General features: G+C 51.3%; 1 protein-coding gene across 1 annotated transcript; it reads right to left on the reverse strand.

Annotated features, from left to right (window-relative positions):
* Positions 1–278: 278 nt before the first annotated feature.
* Positions 279–12,420, reverse strand: CSRNP1 (cysteine and serine rich nuclear protein 1). Its single transcript, XM_057555501.1, has 5 exons — positions 12,245–12,420; positions 5,595–5,846; positions 3,352–3,611; positions 2,533–2,847; positions 279–2,436 (listed from the first exon to the last, which is right to left on the reverse strand). The coding sequence occupies exons 2-5, from the start codon at positions 5,806–5,808 to the stop codon at positions 1,456–1,458; spliced, it is 1,770 nt and encodes a 589-aa protein (XP_057411484.1). The 5' UTR covers positions 5,809–5,846; positions 12,245–12,420; the 3' UTR covers positions 279–1,455.
* Between the last annotated feature and the right edge of the window lie 12,001 nt (positions 12,421–24,421).

The raw sequence follows: 24,421 nt of genomic DNA on the forward strand, positions 1-24,421 counted from the left end.
CCATCCAGGTGACCACTGGAGATGGCTTCATCCACGGGGAAAACTGCTCCATCTGCCTGGCCAGCCTCTTCTCGCTGGCTTCCTGTCTCTGAGTTGACTGGCTGGCATGGAAAGAGGCCCAGTGTGTCCCCCACTTCTATCCCCAACACAGCCTCAATGTCCATACTGCCCAGCAGGGCCTGTCTCCCCCTCCCCCTCCCTCCTCACTGCCACCTGAGGGTGTACCTGTGCTCCTGGTCCCACAAATGTGCTCCCAGATCCACAAACGCAGACCACACTGAAAAATAGAGCCTCTTTATTGGTACCTGTAAGCTCAGGTACAAGGTGTTCCCACAAGCTCGCAGGCTGGCAAGGCCTCCTAGGCAAGACGGCAGGCCCAGAGCCTGGGCTTCTTGGCACAGACACAGAAAAATGAATAAATTACAGTTCTAATACTCAGGGACAATATAGAAACTATGATGCGAAATTCAACATCTGCAAACAAACGGCATGAGCCGTAAGGAGCCACCCCTCGCCCTCGGCCAACTGGCCTTAGGGTACGGGCAGGTGGACCAGGCTGGAGTGCGTGCCTGGAAAGCCCTGAGTGGTCAGGGGCATGCTACAGGCCCTGGGGCAGCCCCTTGCCCTCTCTGGGCCTCCTGCTTCCCCCTCCTACATTGATGGGCTTGGAATAAAAGCTGCGGCCTTTGGGGAGGGGGAAGATGGGGCAGAGGACAGGAAGGAGAGGGGGCTGCGTGGGGCAGAAGAGGGTTTTGGTCACGGTTGGTCAGCCCAGCCCCTCCCCCTGCCCAGATGCTGTCCCAGGCCAGCCCCGGCTTGCTCAGCCAGCCGGAGCAGGGCAGCTGCCACATTAGAGGGCTCAAATCCATGCCTGGTCCACACCAAAGTCCCGGCAAGGGCAGGGCTGCAGGACTAAAAGGCAAAGGGACTCGCAGGGGTCTGTGTCCCACCCCGACCCTAGCATTGCTTGCCAGCCACCTAGTCTCCAAATAAATTATTATGGAAATAAATTATAGTCTTCACAGTCCAGAGGATTCAGCCACCCATGAGTCTAGGGCTCAGGGTGGCAGAAGAAGCCTTAAGAAGTGGCTGATTTCAGCCCTGTGTGGCTGTCTTTGGGCTTAGGAACATCATACAAGACCGAAAAGGAGTCTGCAAAGCTCCAGGGGAGCCACATTTCTTCCTGCTCCTGGCACGGCCATGGAAGTGGAAGAGAGGGTGTGAGCATATGGGGGACCAGGCGGCTGAAAGGGGAAGTGCCCCCCCCCCGTCCCCCTTCAGCACAGAAGGTTACAAAAATAAATAAATCAATCCAGAGTGTTGCATGAAAATTAGGAGTGCCCACATGGGAGCCAGCCAATGGGAGACCGTTACATACAGACAGACCTCAGGGAGCCCCCAATTACAACGAAGCAGCAACAGGGTTCTTGGGGCCGGGAAAAGGCACCCTAACCCTCACACAGACACAGGCTCCACCAGCGACGCTGGGGCAGTGTCCTCAAACAACTGGCCGTCCATGAAGGGAGCCAGGGCCTCGGCGGCTGGCTCAGACAAGCCCATGATGGACTCCAGGAAGCACGTGCTGGCGTCCCCAGGGGGAGAAAAGGCAGGCAGGGCAAAGTGGGGCGCCTCGAGGTTGTCCAGGCTATCAGACACCTTTTGGGAGGTGTAGTGGGGCCCCAGACTGTAGTCTGGCAGGGCCTGGAGCAGCTTGAAGGAGTCACAGGAGGACAAGCTCAGGTCCACTGAGCTGCTCTGGCTGGCATCCGTGATGGCTGGCACCGGGGGGCCGGGGAGGCTGCCTTCCCCCAAGCTTTCAAGGCCACTATTGAGGAAGCAGCTGGCATCCAGGTTGGCGTTTTCATCCAGGATGCCTGACGCGAGGCTGGAGCTGGAATAGCTGTGGGTCCAGCTGGCCAGGCCAGCGGGGTCACCGGTACCAAAGATGTCAGCTGGGTGGAAGCAGCTGAGGTTGTCCAGGCTGCCCACGCCCCCTTCCTCCTCCTCCTCCCCCTCTCCGCCCAGGTCAGAGTCACTGAAGCTCAGGATCCGAGCCAGGCTGTCATCGTCCACTCCGGGCTGGAAGCCGGGGCCGGGCAGGGCCGGGTGGGCAGAGCCACTGGGGGCCTCGCTGCTGCTCGATGCTGTGGACGAATCAGTCATGTCGCTGCTGCAGCTGTTGTCTCCCAGCTCGCTGCTCACGGGGGGCTTGGCCAGAGGGAACGTGGGGGCCAGGACCTGCTCGTTGGGGCTGAATGTGGCACCCTGGGCCGGGGCCTCCAGCTCCCCAAGGCTCTCGGCCCCCTGCTCCAGCTGCAGGCGGGTGAGCGTGTGGATGAAATGGGTCTGAACTCGCGCCTGATTAAATTCCACACGGCCCTTAGGGTTCTCACAGCCCTCTCTGCAGCAGCCACAGGGGAACGTTGTGTGGTCCATCTGCAAAGAAAGCAGAGGTGCAGGTGAGGATCCGGCGGAGCCCGGAGAAGCCCCTGACTCAGGCTTCGCCTTCCCAGCCCCGCCTGGCTCCCGTACCTGGCACTTGATGCCCGCCAGGCTACAGCTGCAGGTGTCAGGATCACAGACCCTGTCACAGCGACAGCCACAGTCCTCCCGGGACTGGCGCAGGGCCTGCAGCTCTCGCTTCTCCTCGCGATCGATCCTCCGCACGCCCGAGGCCCGCAGCAGAGCCCGCCGCTTCCGGGCTGGGTAGGGCTGGAGGAAGGTCATTTCCTCCAACTGGCCACCTGCCACGGCCACTGCCAAATCCTCCTCCACAAAGGCATCATCTATGGTGTCCACTGTAAGCGGCAGGCCGGCCTCTGTCTTGGGTATCCCGGTCTCTGAAAGCTGTGTCCAGAGAAGAGAGGAGGGAGGTGAGAGGCAGACACGGATGCAGTTTCTGGCAGCATCGGTCACTTGATAAATACCTCCCTGCCACGTGCTTACTCTCTCTGGGCTGGGCACTGTGGATGCCATAGTGAATGGGACAGCCAAGAAAACACCCTCAGGGCATTTGCAAACAGGTTTCCTATTCATGTCATTCCCCAGTTCGTGGACAAACCCCCTCCCCCAGACAGATACATCGACCCCCGGTGTCCCATCCACTCCCCCTCCCCAGTGAGGTCAGGCATATTCAGGCACCACGCCCCCAGCCCTGCAGCAAACAGGAGACCTTCTATACCCATCTGCCTGCAGATAATTTGGCAGCAAACCCTGATCAGGCCAATCACAGCCCCACAGGCCTCCCCAAAACACAACAAACAAATCGGCATCCACCCTGACACCTGTCCCCCCAAGGCTAGGACTTCCGAGCAACTCCTGGGGCGAGGGCCATGCAGAGGGTCTCCCCACCTTCCATCTCAGCGCCTCCAGCTTCTCCTCCTTCAAGCGTAGGCGCAGCTTCTCTTGCCGTGCCCGGGCTTGCTCCTGCGTAAACTCGGCCAGGGAGAAGCGGCGGTAGGCACTGTGGCGGGAGGCCATACCCAGGGTGCAGCCGCCACGGCTAGGCACACTGGTGAAGCCCTGGCACCGAGGGAAGTAGAAGACAGTGATGCCATCGAAGGCTACCCGGCCTGGGCGCTTCCGGGGGGCCCGCTTCAGGATGGACAGGGCTGGAAGGCAGGCAGGGGAGGGGCGGGCATTAGTTCTCCGTGAGGCAGGGCCTAACCCCCAGGAGGTGATGCTGAACCATCTCTCCTCACACCCCTCCCACCCCAAAAAAGAAGTGAATCTGAGCCTAGGAGCCCGCCTGGCCGAGACTGGAACTGGTAAAATGCAACATCACCCTATGTCAACACTGGCTCATTGTTATTTACCAGTCCAAATGAGAGCATTAAACATCTTTCCCATCTTTAGTAGCCATTTACAGTTCCCCTACACAGTTTTCTATAGTTCTTTTTTTTTTCTTTTTGTAGCGGGGTGGGGCGGTGAGTGCCATGCGGCATGCGGGATCTTAGTTTCCTGACCAGGGATGGAACCCACGCCCCCTGCAGTGGAAGCACGGAGTCTTAACCACTGGGCCACCAGGGAAGTCCCTCTATAGTTCTTAAAAAATTTATTTGTAGGAGCCTTTTATATATATTCAATATTAGACATTAATCATCTAACCTATCTGTGCAAATATTTTAGTCCTTTTTTTTTTTAACATCTTTATTGGAGTATAGTTGCTTTACAATGTTGTGTTAGTTTCTGCTAGTCCTTTATTTTTGCTTGTGGGCTTTTACGAAATAATTTCTAAGGTTTATGTAATCAAAAGTATATTGAGCTCTTCCTTTATAGCTTCTGCATTTTGCAACAAGCTTAGAAAGGTCTACCCTTTATAAGTTATTAAGTATGTTGATTAGTAAGCTATGTATTGGCATATTCGATATATATATTGGTATATTATTGATTTTTATTGGGTTGAACCATAAGAAGTTACCATGAAATAATCAAATCTTAGCAATTCCATATATTTAAACTTAATATATTAATTGTGTACCCAGCTACCTGAGGGAATTCCCTTCTAATAGGTTTTCTGTATACATATTCTTGAATTTATCATGTAGTCGAACACCTGCAAATCATGGCAATTTTGCCTGTCCCAATCCAGTATATTTCTCATTCTCTTTGCTAACTGAATTGTCTAGCACTTCCTGAACAATGTCAGCTAACAGTGGTGACAGACAGTGTCCTCATCTTGTTCCTGACTATTCTTATCATACAGAGGGTCTTATCTGGAAGGAATATTACATGTTATCAAATATTCTTTCAGTATCTACAGCGGCTCTTATATTTTTCCTCCTCTGACATAGTCATTTGGTAAACTATATGATTAGATTTTATAGTATTAAACCATCCTTGTATTTCCAGAGTAAACCCATAGTAGTTTAGTCAGTTAATGTACTGTTAGATTCTATCTGGTAAAAATTATACTTTTTCATGTATAATGTACAGATATGCATATAGTACATAAATAGACATATCTGTGGTATTAAGACATCACGGTGGGGAGGATCAGGGAAAAAATGTCTCAATGGGCTCCTTGGGGTTTGGGGTGCAATAATGAAAAATAAGGTTGAGAAACACTGCTCTAGGGCCACCTTTGTCAGTTTGGAATCAGAATTACGCAAGCTTGAAAAAATAACTGGGAAAAAACCTTTTCACTGCGTTCAGGCAAAGCCAAACAGCATTTTGCTAGGCGAGGGACCGGCCTGACAGGCCCCGCAGCACAGAAGTGTGGGGTGTGGGACTCGGGCAGTTCAGTTGGTAGAGGATAGGGAGCCAGCTGGAGAAACAAAACAGGAACTGAGGGACAGAGCTGGGCGGGAAGGCCCCAGGGCCACTGAGGAGCCCTGCCCTGAACATGATGACTTCTAAGCTGGAGAGTCCCAAGGTTAAAGGTGAATGTAGCTGGACCCAAGTACCTCTGGACAGGGGGCATTCCCGAGTGACCCCTGTAGGACAGGAAGTGGATGAGGTGGGGAGTCAAGTAGGGAAGCTAAAGCCATGGGGACACGACCTCCAGAGGCCAGAACGACTTCATCAGGGCCCCCCAGTTTCATCTTCAGGAAGGAAAGAGGGGTGTAATGCGTTCCCAGGGTGAAGGGACTCACGGGTGAAACTTCGGGGGCCACAGAAGTCACGGTCAGGCAAGGGCATCTGATCCCAGGGGCCCTCCTCATCCGAGTCCCACGATGGGGAGGCCGAAGAGCTCGGGGAGCAGGAGGGAGAGTGGCGGCCCGAGGAGGACAAAGAGGAGGAGGACGAGCAGAGCGAGGAGGAGTCCTCGTCCAGCTGGTCAAACTTCCTCTTCAGCAGCCCAGTCATGGTGGTGAGGGGTACGCTGGGGTCTGGGCACAGACAGCCTGGAACAGGAAGGGGAAAGCTCTAGGTGGCAGGCCTGAGGGCAGGAGGTGGGCACCCAGCCCTGGCCATCACCTCTCCCACCCACCCTCCGAGGCAGCCCAGGCCCTCCCCGAGGAGCCCTACGTGCCAAGGCCAAGTCTCTAGTAGGCTTCTTTGCACCAGACGGAGCACTGACATCCAAACCCTCGTCCTGGCCCTTACAGACTCCCGCCACCTCTGCCCCAAAGGCTTCCTGGGACAGCGCCGGGCACCTTCCCCTCTACCTCCTGTAACCCACCTACACGCAAGCACACGCCAGACCGACAGATGGACCGACAGACCTCAGCCTGGCCACGCTCATTCCCCGGCAGGAATCCTGGGGCTGACTCACTGGCTGGGTGATTCACACAGCTGCATCTGTGTGCCTTTGTGTGTGTGAGGCTGGGCGCACGCCGACAGCCTGCACGGCCCTTGTACAGTGGCTCTTCCTCCTCCTCCTCCTGCCCCTAGCACACCCACAGACACGCCGCCCCGCACACCCCGGCAACGGGCCCTCGTTCAGGGCCAGGCTGACCAGGACTCAAGGAACAGGGTGGCTTTGACACCAGCCCCAATTTCCAGCGTCCAACTTTCCTGTGATGGAGCTGCTCGGACTCTCCCTTAGAAACCCCCGCCCACAAGAGAAGTCCCCGGCCTCCAGGCCTGACTGGGGCCAGAGCCACCTGGGCTTTGTGTCTCTTTAGCATCTCCTGTTTGATCTTCAAAATTCACCTTCATCTTGCCTTCCACTCCAATACTAACCCTGTTTGTTTGAAATAACTTCCTAGGGAAATTATTTTCTCCCCTTGAGAAAAAACCCTCTTCTAGTAAAACTGACCGGCCAAGACGACGCTCTCCCGTTCGTAGCTGGGTGACTTGGAGCACCCCAGGATACACTGCTCGCTGTGTCTCCCCTTTAAGGGTCTCAGCCCTCCACAGGAGTGCAACCAGAGATTCCCACAGCTTGGCTGGCCTCAATCGAGTGGAGGGCACTTGGGGTTCCTTCCCTGAAATGCTGCAGCAAATAACAACCCCTTCCACTGCTTGGGAATCCCCAAAGGACTCGGTCCTTAGGGCTGAGCCCAGCTACCTTGTCTCTCTGTGCCTCCTGAGCACTCAGGGCTGGGCCCCAGGAGGTCACCAGGAGGAAGGGGAAACGATGCAGAGGCCCCAGTGCTGGGGAGCCCCTCCCCCACTGCCATCACAGGAAATGAGAGTGAACAGGAAAAACCAACCAGAAGGCTGGCGATCTCCCCTACTCAGGTGTCCTTTCTAAACACCTCTATCCCCGTTTGCCTAGCCTTCCACAAAATCTGTGGATCCCAGACCCAGGCGGTGTGCCGTCAACCAACTTGCTAGATGAAATGCATCCCAGGGACAGCCTCTCCCCACAGGCACATGAGCAGCAAGAGAAGCTCCCCGACTTGCCAATCCTCCAACAACAACGGGCCCAGGGAAGGAGGACGCACAGGTGTTTCCGGGGGCTTCTCAGCAAATAGTTTCTCAGGCTTGGCACCCCCACAGCCCCCAGGGTCAAACCACAAACAAACACAACCCAGCTCTCAGCTGACCTGAAGGCTCTCACAGGAGATGCAGGAACTCATGGCCCAGGGGCAGGCATACACTCACATACACACAAGCAGACAGAGCACAGAGGCACCCAGATACAGAAACACACAAGGACAAACCACAACCCACGCATCTTGTCCCCACCACAATCCCGCTGGGAGACCCCATCCTTTCCCAAACTCCAGATGCTGTCTACAGGGTGCTGAATGCCTTCCTAATCACACACCTAAGCCTGAGATTCCCCCAAACCAAAGGCTCACTTGGTCTCTCTGCCTGGCCATCCCTTAGAAACAAAATACTGCAGGCCCCAAATCGAACCCCTTGTCTCTGTTCCCCACCCCCCATGCCATCTGTTCCTCTTCCTGTGTTCCCTATCTTAGTAACAGCACTGCCACCCACCCACTTACTCAAGCCAGAAACCTGCAGTCATCCTCAACTCCTTCCTGTCTCCCTCCATCCACATCCAGTCACCCAGTCCTGGAAGTACACATTAGCTCATTTAAGCCACACAAGGCCAGGCACAGACTTGGTAGGTATCACGGAGGCCACCCAGCACAGTGTTAAGGAAACCTTGGCTCCAGAACCAGACTGCTTACATTCGAACCCTGGCTTGGCTATCAGTTGGCTGGGTGACCCTGGGCAAGTTCCTTAACTTCTCTGCGTCTTCAATTCTTTGTCTTACAACCTCACAGGGATGGGAAGTTTACGTGAATCATTACATGTCAGGTTCTTAGAACAGTGGTAAATGCTTGGTGAATGTGTCATTCTACACTGAGAAAAAAAGAAAGAGCTCCTGGATACACACAATACAGATGGATCTCACTGATATCATGTTGAGTGACAGAAGCCAGACACAAGATTACATGTGAACGAAGTTCAAGAAAAGGCAAACCCAATCAGTGATGATACAATTCAGAATTGTGGTTATCCAGCAAGTGGGAAGGGCATGCACTGGGGACAGTCATAAAGGAATTTTCCCGGGGCGGGGGGGGGGGGGGTCGGGGGTGAGGGGTGTCTAGAAATATTCTATGTTGATCTGGGTGGTGGTTCCATGAGTGTCTAAGACATCTCACTGTACACATAAGATTCATATACTTTGTGCATTTTACGTATGTCACCTTCAATTCTGAAAGTCTGTTACCCCTATGTCTCTGTTCCACTGCTACTACCCGTGTCCCCTGCCTCTGTTCCTGCCCCCTGCCCGCAGCCACTCTTTACCCTGCAGCTAGAGTGATCTTATTAAACCGCGTGTCTATCTACTGCCACCCCCATGCAGAAAATCATTCCCTAAGGGGAGCCCTTAGGATCAAGTCCACAATTCCAGAAGAGGCTGAAAAAGGCCTGGCTGCTGCCTCCCCTCCAGATTCATCATGCAAGACTCTCCCCACCCCCCTCACTTTATACTCCAGCTGAACTTGCAGTTGCCCAAATGGCCACGACCTGCTCACCTCCTGGCCTTTGCACAAGCTGGAACCCAGCCTCACTCCCCTTTAGAAGTCACCTCCAAGAAGGCCTCCCTGAAACCCTCACTCCTCCCCACTACATGCCTCTCTGGGCTCCCGCGGGCTCTGGGATTCCCCCACCACAGCCCTTACGGCCCCTTCCTGCAATGGCCTCACTGCTCATCTCCCTCATGCCAGGATGAAGGCCTCTCGGCCTGATCGGCACTGTGCCTGTGCCTGGAATAGAGTCTGGCACAGAGAAGGCTCCTGAGGACCATCAGAGGTAGGCAGCTGACGCTGCAGATCAGGTATACACAGAGAAACGATTTAGGCACATGAGGTCTCTGGGGCCCACTGGTCAGTGTGCCCTCCTCCTGCTCCTGTCACAGTTAGTTGGAGGGGAGGACGTGCCCATCCCCCAACCTGTGCCAGAGGGTTTGAGCAAGAATAGCACCCAGAAGGGGGTAACTCTGAGAGCAGGAAAAGGAAGCTCAGGCTGCAGGCAGGTGCCAACACAGGCATCTCAGGAGGTTCCCCAAGAGTAAACAAATAGAAGGAGTGTTAAGGAAGCAGGTTCAAGCCAGACACCCTGGCTCTGCCTCAGGGATGTCTACAGAATGGGAGCTTAAGGTGAGGGGGTTATAAACTCCAAGGCTGCAGACAGGGAAACAGGGACACAGGAAAGCTACAGCCTGTGGTGCAGGTTCTAATGAGGAGCACCCAGCAAACTCTGCAGACCTGGAAATGGGAAATCATCTCCTCCCTGACACTGGGGGAGGAGGAAGAGCCCCTGGCTCTTGTGCTTGGCCGCCCGACCTAGGGATCCAGAGGCTGAGAGAGGCAGAGGCAGATGAGACAAAAAGACTCAGCCAGAGACAGGAGAGGCCAAGTCAGAAAAGGAATGAGAGATAGTGAAAGAGTCCAAGAAAAGTGTCAGACAGTGAGTCAGAGGGTGGGGGAGGGGCCCTCAGCAGCTACCCAGGAATCAAGATCCTGACCGTGGCACCGTTCCCAGGGTGAGCACAGCCCCCTCCGAGGGTCCTGGAGGAAGGAAAAGCAATTCCCAGGAGCCGGCTCAGACAGAAATACCACACCCCCAAGGAGCCCCAGAGACAGGCCCTGAATCGAAGAGAACCAGGCTTCTTCCGGGATCTGCCTGGGCCCTGAGAATCAGGCCGCCCTGCCGTCACCACTCACAGAAGCTGACAGCCCAGGAGGAGGAGGGGCGCCTCCCCACCCTACTAGCCACAACTATCTACACACTCAGGCCACACCATGTGAGCTGAGGGAAGGCCACCTCACCCTGGGTACCAGGCAAACAAAGGCTGTTTGGGGGCAGGAATCCCCAGGCCTCTGAAAAGTCACACCAACTCCTCTTCGACCACAGCAGTCCCAATGCCCTGGCCCCCAGTTAGAGCTGGTAGTGGGAAGGGGGCACCTTCAGCTGCCTCCACCCTCCTTCAGGAATTTGAAGAATGTCCTTTAACCTCAGAGTCCCAGGCCTTGGCCAGGCCAGGCCAGCTCCCCGCAGTACCTGGGGTCAGATGACCTCGGATCCTCAGGAACTACTTACTGGCAGAAGGAGAGAGCACCTCTGAGCACCTCAGGCCCCCACGGGGATTGGCTAGAAAGGCAGCCAGGGCAGCCCAGAGAGGGCAGGCAGGAAGCCTTGGCACACCCCTCCCCCACCCATCCCTCCAAAAGTGATCCCCAGGGGAGGGGACAGTTCCTCAGCCTTGGCCTCCAGGGCCTGGCACTGGGGGGGTGCCAAATGTTTGCAGGCTACATGAGGCAATTGCTCCTGCAGAAAGGAAACTGCACCTGACAGAGACTGCTTCCTCCACCTAAGCGAGGCCCCCTTCACTTTCATTCATTCATTCCTTCAACAAATATTTATGGAGCGCCTATGACATGCCAAGCACTGTGTCACACACCTGGGCATACAGGGAGCAAGACACAGACCAGTGCTGCCCCCCTGAAGCTTTGAGTTTAGTGGGGAGGAGTATAATGAGTTACAAACCGTGTTGAGTGCTGGGATGGAGGGTGGGAGGGGTACAGCTTGGGGTGAAGACAGGTCTCTTGGAGTAAAGGATGGGATGTAGGAAAAGCTCCAGAGAGAGAGGGGGGCACAGGAAGCATGAGGGACTTGAAGAGGAAGAGGCAGAGAGATGAGGGGGAAGGGGCGGCCTGGGACGGGGCTTCAGGAGCCAGGGAGCCAGGGCTGACAGGGCAGGCTTTAGCCTGAGGGCACAGGAAGCCACGGAAGGGTTGAAGTAGGGAGTGACAATACCAGATTTGCATTTTAAAAAGATGGCTCAGCAAGAGACAGAAGGGGGTGTGACCGGTTGGACCAAGCTGCCAGAGCTAGGTGAGAGATGACAGGCCAAAGGCTTAGGAGAAAGGGGAAGGGAACCTGGTGACCTCTGGAGGTGGAGACCAAAGAAGGCAGTGATGATGAGGATTTGGGGGTAAGCTATGAGTTCCGCTCCAGAGGACTGTGAGACATCTGAGTGGAGGTGTCGAGTGGGCAGTGGAGCCGGGGAGGGACCCCCCTGTGTCAGGAGTGTGGGCGGTGTGTGACTGTGCCAGGGAGCAGGAGTGACTAAGTGTGTGACGGCTGCTGTAGTGTGGGCATCTCAACAGTGCCGTGCCGGTGTAAGGGCCCCCGGGGAGGGGAAACTGAGGACCTGTAGGAAGTACGTGCCGGGGAGGGAGCCGTACGTGGGAGAAGCCTACATGTGCCCGCGGGTGGCCGGTGTAGCTGCGCCCGTGACTCACAGCGGTGGCCTCTGCGTGTGACGGTGACTGACAAACAGGTGAGCGTACGACACAATCCCTCCTCCTCCCTCCCTCCCGGGGTCCGTGACTCACGGAGCCTCACTCCACGCTCACCCCTCCACTCCCTCCCTGACTGACGCCGGGCACTCGCCGCAGCCCCGGCACCCGCCCCCGGGGGGAGCCCGAGGAGGAAGGCGACAAATGTCACCTGCTACGGCCATGCGAGGAACTTCTGAAAAGTTCTCAGGCAACTAGGTCAAAAGGGAACTCACCCGCGGACGCGCGCCCGTCGCCAGCCCGCCGCCAGCGCGCAACCCCGGCTCGGCAGCCACCCGCCCCGCGCTCGGGGCGCCGTGACCTGTTGGGGTCCCGGCGGCGGGGGAGGGGAGCGGAAAACCTGAGACTGTCGCCTCCCGGTCTCCCGACCCGGACTCCGGCCGTGGCGCGCCGTCCGGGGCCGGGCTGTCCCCGCCCCGGCACCCGCTCAAAGTGGCGGGGGGCAAACGGCAGGGTCCGGGAAGCAGCGCGTCCCGTGCGAGACACCCCCTCCTCAAGGTCCCGTCCCCCGGCCCGGAGCCCACGGTGCTGACCTGCGATCCGGACGCTCGCCAAGGGCAACGCCGCGACCCGCGTCCTGGCCGGGAACGCCCCCTGCGCTGCGACCCCGCGCTCGCTCGCTCGCTCGCTAGCTCGGCGGGCAGCCGTCGGCCCAGCAGCCCCTCGCTCTGCGCGTCCGGCAGCGGCGGCGGCGGCGGGAGACTGGCTGCGCCCGGCCCCGCCCGCAGCTCCGCCCTCCTCGTCAGTGGAAAACTCCGGGGCTCACGGCGCTGACGCACGCCGGGCCTCCCGCCTGCCGCCCCGCCCAGCCCCGCCCCGGTGGCACCGCCCCCCCCCCGCCCCGGAGGCACCGCACCCCCCGGCCCGAGCCAACTAAGCGGCCGCGGGCCTCCCTGTGGACTCTGACCCCGCGCCAGCGCCGCGGGCGCTCTCGGCCCCCAGCCTCTCCCGCGCCCCTCCGCCACCCTCCCCCGGGCCCTCTCCCGCACGCGTTCCGAGAGTCTCCGACACTCCCGGCAGGCCGAGCAGGTCGGGAAGATCCCCACCTCTGCTCGCGGCCCCCGTTTACAGATCGGTACACTGAGGCCCGGAGCAGCGCGGAGCGTCCCTTAGGCCACCCGGCGGTGGCAGAGCCCAGGCCTCCTACACGCCCTAACCGCCACCGAGCCTGAGGCAGTTTACTATAATCCCATCAAACGTTCCCTCCTCTGCCCCCTTCCTACCCCCCACCCCCAGATCGCCTGGAAAGTATACTCTGGGGATGAAACGGGTGGGGGATGGGAGTAGAGATAGGGGGTTGGGGGAGAAGGTAATCCTTGGTCCCGACCTTCACCTCTGCCCATGGGCCAGAGGCTCTGAAGAAGCCCTGAGCTAGGGGTTCCTATAACAGCTTATCCCCATCCCCACCGCCACCCGATCCCTCTCTTAAAAAAGAAGAAAAAAAAAAAAGGCTGGTTTATTCTCAGCCAAACCCTGGCCACTTAAAATGGCCCACTGCCCGCTCTGCTCCCGCCAAGGCCTTTCCTGGGTAGGGGCCAACTCTCCCAGTATTACTGCGCCGGGGAAAGTGTGTGCATGCCCCGGCAGCGTGTTCTGGCCCAGGAACCCACCCTCCGCCCCTCTTCCCAAGCGCTGGTCAGATCCTACCCACCACGCGTGCCCTGAGCGTTTCTAACCTCACACCTTTGCTGCAGGTGTTCCTCTCGCCTGGAACGCCTTCTTGCCCTCTCGCTGCTTACCAGAATCCCACCGCCTTTAAGGTCTCAGCTTGCACTGCCTCCTCCAGGGAGCCTTCGTGGGAGCCTGACCCTCCCCCCTCCCAGTCTGGCTCCCGCTGCATTCTGGGTTCTTCTCTGAATGTCCTAGAAGAACGCTGTCTGTGACTAGCCCAGCCCTCAGGATTCCTTTCTACCTCACTCCAGGTGGCGGGTGGGGGTGACCTGTCCTGCCTGGATGGCATCTGGGGTAGAGATGATGGTAAGGCCCCCTCTAGCCACAGGTGTGTATGTGGAGGGGGCCAGGAGGGGTCTGCCTGCCCTTTACCTTTCTAAGGAAGAACCCTAGGAGGAATGCAGGTTGGGGGAAGCTACAGCCCCTGTTCTTGCCGGATGCTTTGAATGTGCAGGGGGGCCTGCAGCGGGGAGGTGTCTGGACAGCTGGAGCCAACCTTTCAGTGACTTCCCAGTGCCCTCAGGATGAAGTCTCAACTCTGTGGGGCCTACAAAGCCAGAATAATCAGGTCCTTGCCCACCTTTGCAACCTCACCTCTTTCTTCAAACTCCCACGCCCCACTCACTTCCCTGCTCCTCCATTTTGTCTTTAATGTGTGCACGTCTTTTTACTTGCACATTGTGCTTGTAACATTGCTACAACCTGGTTTTAATTTACACACGAGGTATTCTGTTCTGTACCTCCATAAGTTTCTTCCACCCTTACCTCTGCACTTCCACCCCACGCCCTTGATAACTGCACTCCAGCCCTGATTGCCAGCAGTCAGTTCTTGGGGTGTGTCCTGCTCATCCTGGTTTAAACTTCCAAAGATGCTACTCCCCAGCCTGCACCTGCCTTGCACCCACTTAGTTGTATGGTTTCCTTGTGCATTTCCATGTGAGTTGTCTGTGAGCCCGGGGAGGGCAGGGACCATGTCTAACTATCCTTCATGCTCCTGCTCGTTAAGAACATATTGAATAAATTGTCTGTGCAGTAAATGTGTACCGGGAGCTGGGGCTCAAGGAGAGGGCAGGGCTGGAAGTGGGGATGGAAGGGTCATCAGCAGACCCTTGAAGCCCTGGGTGTGGCTGAGACAGCTCTGGAGGGAGTTGAAAGGCTACAAAGCTGTGTCCTTTGCTAGAGGTGACTCAGCCCTTAGGGCTATGAGGCGGGTGGCTACCCACCCACTCCCACCCCCCTCAAATACTCAGCTGCACTGTCTCCTGTGGCTGCTGGGTGATAGACCTTGCTGGTCCCAAGGAATCACTTCTTCCACTGCCTCCTTCCTGCCTCTAATCCTCTAGGTAGGTCCTCAGGAGACAGGGAGGTCTCTGTGACCTACAGTGGAGTTCTAGTTTTCTCTGTGTGTGTGTGTGTGTGTGTGTGTGTCTGTCTGTCTCTCTCAAGTCTTCCAATTTGTAAGATGGGGGCATTAGACCAGAGAACCCCACTACCTTCAACATTCCTTGAGCTAGTTTCTAGAAGATGCTGCCTGCTGATCAGGGAACTGGGTAGTGTTGAGCGCTAGTTAATGAGGGTCTCTCAGGCTGTCTCAGTTTGCATCCTGCTGGGCTGTGTATGAGGGAAACCAGACAGGACAGAGACCAGAGCAGGGAGTTGGCAAGGGCTGGAGTGGGGGCTTAGAGCAGGGAGCCCAATGGTTGACAGGGTTTGGGAGGCAGGAAAAGAAGGAGAAAATAAGGGAAAACATAGGAGAATAAAAAGAATCAAATAAGTGATGTGTTTTCTCTAGAAAAGCATCTCCCTGTCCTGGGATGGGCTCACCAGATGTTCCCCAGATGTTGCTGGTGATGAGAAACATCTTCCTCTGGGATCACAAGTAAGCTCTTCCTGTTGGTAGGGAAGTGAAGGGTCTGTTCCAAGGCAAGGAGGGTGGGTCTGGAGCAGCATCCATCTGTGACTGTGGCACATGCATAGGCAGAAACACACCCACACACCCTCAGGGAATTTTTGAATACTTTGGAGAGTCCCACAAGTTTCTCAAACATTCAGCATACATGGACCACCCAATTTTAGGTAAACAAAAAATTACTACTAGTTTTAAATAGATATTTTTTAAATTAAAAATTAATGATGCATTTCCATCCAAAAGATTAAAATTAAAAGGACTTTTTTTTTTAAGTACTAAATGCGGCAGGATTGAGAATTCATCAGATTTATCATACATTGCTGTTGGGAGGGTAAACTGATACAATCAGTTTGGAAAATAATTTGGCAGTACCTACTAAGGCCAGACTCTATGATCTTATAATTCTACTGCTCTGTATATTCCCAAGAGAAAAAAAGGTGCTTATGTCCACGAAAGACACAAGAATGTTATGGCAGCTTTATTCATAATAGCCTGAAACTAGAAACAACGCAAATGTCCAATAGGTGACTGAAAACAACTACGATTTATCATACAATGAAATATTACATAGCAATGAAAAAGAACAAACAATTGCCTCATATAATGACAGGGATGAATCTTAAAAACATTATGTTGAGTAAAAGAAACCAAGCATGAAAGAGGAATAACTATGATTCCATTTATTTATATGAAGTTTAAAAATAGGCAGAACTAAAGCACAGTGACAGATATCATTACCTTTGCGAGTATTGACTAGGAAGGGTGACGAGCCTTCTGGGGTACTGGAGATGTTCTATATCTTATTCTGGACAATGCTTGGACAACTATATACATATGTAAAAATTCAAGGTCTACTCTTAGGATTTGTTTACGTCACTGTGTGTAAGTCTAACCTTGATAAAAGGAGGGGAGGAGGGGATGACAATCATAGTGCCATAACTGTGAAAGGGATGCTGTTGTTCTCAGCTGTCCACCAGTAAGTCTACCTCCTGACCAGTGAGGGATACCTGGGGCTCACAGGTCAGGTTCAGCTGTTTAGGTTTCTCTCCATCTAAATTACTGTAAGAGTTTTATTCCACCATGATTCTTAGGTGCAAGGAGGTTCATGGTTTTTGCATCTAAGGGTTTTAAAGTTTTAGCTCTTACATTTATGTCTTTGATCGATTTTGAGTTAATTTTTGTATATGGGATAAGGTCAGAGTCCAGCTTCATTCTTTTGCATGTGAATAGCCAGTTTTCCCAGCACCCTGGCTGAAAAAATATTATTTTTCAAAATCAAATCAAAGCAGCTAAGTCCCAAGGAGAACTTCAACCTCAGTGAGCAGGGACCCTCTCCCATATGCTGCCTCCAAAGTTTGTCTGAGGAGTGGGGATGCCTTCTCTGTCCTAGATGGCCTGGCTCTCTGATTTTCAGTCCATGTTTTCTGCTCATGGGTAGCATGCCCCTATCCACACCTATGGATTCACAGAGAGTAGGTAGGCTCTGCTGTTTCTGAGCCAGCCTTGGTTGTGGGAAGGGAAGGGAGGAGTCTTTAGTGAGACTGGGAATGGGGACTAAGTCCTGTCTCCTTAGGAGGCTCAAACATCCCTCTGGGGATAACCTCACCCTACCACCTCCTCCTCTGCCCAGTCCTGGGGAGCATCCTGTTCCTCTCCACCTTGCCTCTTCCTCCTTTCCCTCAAAGGAACTCATCTCTCCAAGCCCCCATCCCTCCAAGCCCCCATCCCTCCAAGTACCCTAGTCCCTGAAACAGGCTAAAGGTGTGGCTCCCAGGCCAGCAGCGTCAACATCACCTGAGAACTTGTTAGAAATGAAGATTATTGGGTCCTCCCCAGACCCACTAATCAGAAACTCTGGCAGCGTGGCCCCAGCAACCTGCATTCTAACCAGCCCTCCATTGATTCTGATGCATATCAAAGATTGGGACCCACTGAGCTAAGGCTGTGGAAAGCGAAACCCAGGAGAGGGGAATGTCTTCAAGCACATTTCCTGAACATTCTTGTTCATCTAAACTGGAAGACTTTTTAGTGTAGATCTGTGGATTGAAAATCTGAGCAGTTGAGTTCTGGGTCAAAGGATTTTGACTGATATTGCCAAATCGCCCTCCCCAGAGTTGCACCAATTTTACTCTCAACCAATAGTATTTGAGCATGCCTGTTTCCCAACACCCTCCCTGGCACTGAGTGTTATCAAACTTATTGATCTCTGCCAATCTGATAGGAGAAACCAAGAAGAGATCTTACTGTTTTAAATGCATTGCTCTAATTATGAGTGAAGTTGAGGCTCTTATAAGCCGTTTGTGTTTCCCTCTAAACCACAGGTTTATATTCTTTACTTATCTTGTGTTGTTTTAGGTCTTTGAGGATTAGGGAGATGAGCCCTTCTGTCTGTCACACATGTGGCACTTAATCCTGGTTTGCTTTTTACCCAGGTTGATAGTATGTTCTATCATACAGAAGTTTTAAATTTTTATGTAGCCAAATTTCTTAAATATTTACCTTAGGGATCCTGGTGTTTGTGTGTTGCATTCCCTATCAGAATATTACAAATAAATTCATCTATTCTTTTCTCTAAAGTTTTACGGTCTTTTTGTTTTTTTTGGATGTGTTGGGTCTTTGTTGCTGCGTACGGGCTTTCTCTAGTTTCAAAGAGCGGGGGCTACTCTTCGTTGCAGTGCGCGGGCTTCTCATTGCGGTGCCTTCTCTTGCTGTGGAGCACGAGCTCTAGGCCCACGGGCTTCAGTAGTTGTGGCGCATGGGCTTGGTTGCTCCGCAGCATGTGGGATCTTCCTGGACCAGGGCTCGAAGCTGTGTCCTCTGCATTGGCAGGCGGACTCCCAACCACTGCGCCACCAGGGAAGCCCTTTACGGTCTTATTTTTAGATATATAAATCCTTTATCCATTTGGAATTTATTTTGACTTAAAGTATGGTATAGGGTTTCCATTTTATTTTTTCCCCCAAATGATTTATTTTCCTACCACCTTTTTCTTTTAATTCAAATGTCACTTTAAACAGAAATTGAATTCTCATGTGTTCTGGAGTCTGTTTCTGGTTCTCTACTCTGGTCCACTGGGTTGACTATTTCATCTTTGGGTACCAAATTGCTTTACAAATTACAATTTCATAATGTGTTTTACCATCTGATAGGTGTAGCCCCATCGTGTTACTTTTCTTTTTCAGGGCTTTCCCAGCCCCTTATTTAATTCCCCATTTGAGTTTCATATCATTTTTTGGCAAGCTCCCCACCTAAAAATCCTGTGAGTATTTTAGTTAGAATCACATTGAATTGATACATTAACTGAGCATTGACGTTTTTATAACATTGGGCCTTTCTATTCAAAAGCTCAGTATAGAATGTTCCCTGTATAATTTTAATATTCATAAAGGCCCTTATATGTCTTTTAAGTATTGTTCTGAATATTTTATCTTTCTGATTGCTATTATAAGTGCAATTGCTATTATATTTTCTGGTAAATTGTATTTTTATATGTAGAGGAAGGCTACTGAGTTTTGTATATTAAGCTTTGTAAACTGCCATCATTTTGAATTCTCTTATTGTCTGTAATGGTTGTGCATTTTTCAGTTATATCATCTATGCATAATTTAGCTATTCTGTTATGGTTTTGTTTGTCTTAAGCAGGAATTGATTGGGATATTTTTCAAATGTCTTTTTGGCATGTATTGAGATGTTATATAGTTCTCCTCTGATCTATTAATATGGTCAGTTTTATTACAAATTCCCTAATGTTGGACCACCTGCATTACTAGAATGAACTTACCTGGATATGATGAATGATTCTTTGAAGGTATTGTTGATTTATATTTGCTAGTATTTTATTTGAGATTTTTGCACCTCACGTTCTATCATATTTAATTACTAATTACTATTTGGATTCCCCACATTCCTCCTTATCTTTTGTTTCTTACTAGGTCATGAGCCGATGAGGTCAGTTAAAATGTACTCATGTCTCATCCAATTTCTATTTGCATTTTCTGTATGTATACTGTTATTCTCAACTCTCATATCTTATTCTTGGTTTTGAAGCTATGCTATCTGGTGCCTAGAGATTTCAAAAAACTAGATTCTTAATGTGGATACTGCTGTCTTTCCTGTTTAACTTCCTCTTCTCTCATTTAGCATTTTTATTTTGAATTTGACCTTGACTGATAGTAACATTGCAGCCTCAGCTCAGTATTTTCTTGTATACCTTGGTTTATATTTTATTTTTAACTTTTCTGAGTGATTCTGGTAAAGATGCATCTCTTCTATACAACATACAATAGAACATTGTTTTATGATCTCATAATCTTTTTTTTCTGTTATAATATGAGTTTATTCTATTTACATTCCTTGATATAACATGTATTATGCTTACTTCTGTCATCTTCTGCTGTGTTTTCTATTTTAATGCTTCCTCTGTTTTCTATGTTTTACATGTGTATTTTTTTGTTTTCTTTGATATGTATGTGTGTGTGCTCACATGTGTTTGTATTTTTGTCTGATGATTTGAAGTTTTATAGTCTGTTTTCAATTTTTCTAGTGGTTGCCTTTATATTGATTTATTTCTCTGCCAAGAGAAGAAAACCTTCAAATGTAGGGAAAGAGTCATATTCTCAAAGGCTGAGCCTTAGCACCACAGTTCTGTCTTCAAATTCTTGATATCCTCAGAATCAAACAAACAAAAACCAAGAAACAAAACAAAATTCTTGATATCCTCAACATGAAAAATAGCCATAGTCTCGCCCTGAAGCCAAAGGTTCAGGGTAACCAAGATACTGAACGTGCCACTGAGATGCTTCTTGAGTGAGCGAGCCACCTGTGGCAAAGAGCTATCGGTACCACAAAGGGATGCTGTATCTCATCTCTTATTTCAAAACCTCATGTGAATATCTTTCCCTCAACAGCCAGCATACTTTGTTCAACAGTGTCTTTTACTTGCTGTCCATTTCTCCACACAGTTTTCTGAAAAGGCATAGTCGGAGAGGCATGAATAGAGGGCATTGACTCTTCTTGCTATTTGTTTCTACACATATCGAGATCAGGAGCCAGATTGTTGCCTGACAGCTGGTCTTTGTGAATACAGTGGTGTGTGGTTGGTGTTCAGATGCAAGTTGTGTGTGTGTGTGTGTTTTCTTTTAAATCTGACAGTCAGTGTACCATCAGATAATGGCACACTCAAAACAGGATCAGTTTAGGAAAGCTTATTTACAATGGTACTACTTACAAACATGTAGGTGTAGGAGCACCCCAAGGGATGGTGTGATAACCTGGACGAGCAGCAGCAGAGCTGTTACCACCAATAGACCTGAAGGGAAAATGTGGGGGGAAGGGAGAGGTCACTAGAAGGGAGAGAACTGAGTGGGCTGGCTGCCTTGGGAGGACCAGTGGCCCCCCACTGGAGGATACCTCCAACCCATGGAGACTCACAGGCAGGAAACCAAAGGACTAAATACCTGATCTCATTCGCTTCCCTCTACTGTCCCTGCTGGGTCTCCCCATGGCTGAACCCAACTGGAAGCCAGAAGCTCATTCATCTAATCTTGCAAAGGAATTCAGTGATACATAGAACAAAAAGTCAGCAGGTACATTTCCTTCCTGTGTTTTTGGAAAATATGTGGCAAGCTGACACATCAGTGGTACACCCATTAGGAATGCTTTCAATTACCAATAATAGAGAATTCACTACAGTTTATTTCTGTACTGTAACGGGAAGGCTGGAAGGTGGCAAACACTGACATTCAATAATGTCAGTGCTGGTGTCTCTAGAATTCTCTCAGCCTTTACCTTGTGCTGGTTGCTTCATAGGTGCAAGATGGCTGCCCAGGTCCAGGCATCATGACCATAGTTAAGTCAGGAAGAAGGGGGAAGGGGGGCTACCAGCACATATACCCATTTTCTGAAAAAAAACAAAACCAAACCAAAAATTTTCATAGGAGTACCCTCAGCAGACTTTTCATCGTATTTAATTGGCCAGAACTGGGTCTCATGTAGCAGCAAGGGAGACTGGGAAAGTGGGAAATGGGCTGGTGATGATTGATTTAGACCACTTGTAATTAATTGCCTGAGATTGGAGACCTTGGTGTATGGATCAAAATCAGAAATCTTTTATCAGGAAAGAAGGGACGGAATAAATTTCTGGATCAACAGTGAACAAGGTTTGCCACAAGTGGTTTGTATTCAACAGCAAAGCCAACTGTCTGCTAGTACTCACTTAGGACAGCCATTGCTCTTTCACACTATGTGCCATTTATTTTATGTGACATCCAAAAGTATTGTTTGGGGACTTCCCTGGTGGCGCAGTGGTTAAGAATCCGCCTGCCAATGCAGGGGACACGGGTTCGATCCCTGGTCCAGGAAGATCCCACATGCTGCGGAGCAGCTAAGCCCATGTGCCACAACTACTGAGCCTGTGCTCTAGAGCCCGCAAGCCACAACTACTGAGCCCACGTGCCACAACCACTGAAGCATGCGCATCTATAGCCCATGCTCCGCAACAAGAGAAGCCACCGCAATGGGAAGCCCACGCACCGCAACGAAGAGTAGCCCCCACTGGCCACAACTAGAGAAAGCCTGTGCGCAGCAATGAAGACCCAACATAGCCAAAAATAAATAAATAAATTTATAAAAAAGAAAAGGAATCACTATTTTAAAAAAAAAGAATGAAAATATTAAAAAGTCAAGTAAATAAAAAGACTCATTTAATTAAAAAAAAAGAGTGTTGTTTGATCAAGTAATCTTGCCAGGAGCTTGCTCTGCTTTTCCTCAGTAGCCTATGACTCAATTTACATGTCATAGTTTGAAGTGTGTAGGTTTTCACTGTAAGTTGGACACCTTTAATGATGCCTCTCTGGTTTTGATCTTTTCTCTGTCTTTAGTGACAAAATGTATCTTGACCACACTGGACATTATTATTTTACCCATATTATGGAAAGACCTGATTGGTTTTCTAACTAGCTTACGGGATCTGATGTGAAGAGGATGCAAAAGTCTCACTGGGCTTCCTGCCACTGTTTGACAAAGTTTCATAAGAGATGATGCCTCCAGGGCTAGAGAAAATGATTACCAGCGAACAAAATCCCAGTTTCAGATATTCATTCCCGTATCTGTCTTTCTGAGTCACACTTTTTTTCTCGTGTAAAATTGTCTCATTCTACACACTCATTTACTCTGGTATATATGATCATATTTTATATTGCAGTATTTTTTTTTGCTATTTTCAATATTATTTTTATGCTTTAATGAACCTCTTTTGAACTACTGATCCATCTTTATGATTTGGGGCCACACTACCATATAATAGTAACAATAAAATGGAAATATAACACATGTAAACAATCACATGTAAATGGTGTGAAAAATCTCTTAGCAAGCTGAACTAGACTCCATGGCATTCTCTTTAGTATGAACTTAGCTGAACTGGCCAACTCACTTCTGGTGGTACAGGTGTGCCTACAAGACCACGATGATGATTACAAAGGTAATGGGATTTCTGTGGAAATGATCACTGATCTCACATTTATGAAATGTATGTGAATAAAATTGCTTGTCTGTGTAGCAGACCCTGCCATGCCCCACTCATATCCCCTTACACTCACAATTCTCACATGTGCTGATGATGGTTTCTATGGGGCCAACAGGGATGTCAGCCAATGGAAGTGGAGCACGATGTCCAAGGCCAGCTCCTGCAAGAGGAAATTCATTTCTATACCATCTATCGACCTCTGCAGTGAACAGGGCCCTTGGTTCACTGGGGAGCGATGAGGGGCTGAGATCTTAACGAATCAAATAAATCCTTGCCCTCCCACGTGGAGCTGATAGGTAAGAAGTGAGACAATTCACTTACTAGAAGCTAGAGTATACTAAGGGCCACAATAATAACAGCTGTGATAGTTTAAAAACATGGCTGCAAATACTTTCACACTTATCAAAAGAGGGAATCTAATTCCTCTCCCCTTGAATATGGGCCAGCCTTAGTGACCTATCATGAACAAAATGTGCAAGAAGTGATACTGTATGATTTCCAAGGTTAATTAGTAGGTGATAGAGCTACTGTACGCGCAACTGTTAGGTCAAAGGGTATGTTCATTTAAAATTCTGATCCTAATGCCAGGTTGTTCTCCACTTCTCTCCCACCCCTCCGCCTCCCAACAGTGGATAAACACTCCTTTTGGATCAGTATACTGGTTTCAACTGGCATTTCTATACTATGGGAGAAGTGAAGCATCTTTTTCCTTGGAACCTCTCTTGGGGTCAGAAGACCCAGCTGGAGACAAGCGTGGGACTCAGGGGAGCCAGGGGGCCCCCGCCAACAACAGCCACGGCTCCACTTGCTCCCCCCTGCTCCCCTGTTTTCGGCGCTTTCCTTCCTCCCCCACAAGGTTCAGATTCCTGGAACCAGGCTCGGTGACCTCACGCCGGTGACTTCACATCCGGGACCTTCTGGGAATTCTCAGCAGCACTTTTTCGTAAGAAAACTAACGGGGGAGGCGGGAGAGGAGGAGGAACGTGGTGCGTCAGGGGAGGGGGCCGGAGCTCCCCGCCCAGAGGCAGCTTCCTCTTTCCGGTCGGGGGTGGGTGGAGCTGGCAGCGGCGTGCGGCCGAGCGGCCGCCAGCTAAACCCGAGGCCCCGCCCCCCCACGCCCCCCACGCCCCCACGCCCCCACGCCCCCAACACCCCCAACACCCACCGCTGACGGGTGCGCGCGACAACCCGGGACTAGTGTCCCGGGACGGGACTAGGGGGCAATTGCCGGGGGCCCCCAGGCTGAGCCTCTGCCAGAATTTTCTTCCGAAGTTAGATAGTCGTCTAACTTGGCAGCTCTGCCACAGGTGGGAAGCGGGTACCTTCCTGAGGGAGAAAAAGTGTGTGTGTGTCGCTGACTCGCAGCTACCAACAGTAGCGGGGGAAGGGGGACACGTACAAAACCGAAGGTTTACAACGGCGTTTTCCAAGCTACAAAACTGCATAAAGTTGAGAGGTCAGAGAAGGACACACTCCATGGCTTCTGCTTCCTTGAAGAGGTTGCCTCAGAGCTGTGTCTTCAACACCAAGCTGTACAGAAATGAACCGGAGGGGGAAATGAGGGGGGCTGCATTATGACTTTCGTAAGCCCTAGGCACTTGGGCT

The sequence above is a fragment of the Balaenoptera acutorostrata genome, chromosome 10, assembly GCF_949987535.1.
Source record: "Balaenoptera acutorostrata chromosome 10, mBalAcu1.1, whole genome shotgun sequence".
NCBI classification, from domain to species: Eukaryota; Metazoa; Chordata; class Mammalia; order Artiodactyla; family Balaenopteridae; genus Balaenoptera; species Balaenoptera acutorostrata.

Coding starts and splice junctions, on each gene's coding strand:
- CSRNP1 (XM_057555501.1), bottom strand. CDS start 5,808: ATGACTGGGCTGCTGAAGAGGAAGTTTGACCAGCTGGACGAGGACTCC. Junction 3,612..5,594: donor TGGCCCCCGAAGTTTCACCC/GTGAGTCCCTTC, acceptor CCTGCCTTCCAG/CCCTGTCCATCCTGAAGCGG. Junction 2,848..3,351: donor TGGAGGCGCTGAGATGGAAG/GTGGGGAGACCC, acceptor CTCTGGACACAG/CTTTCAGAGACCGGGATACC.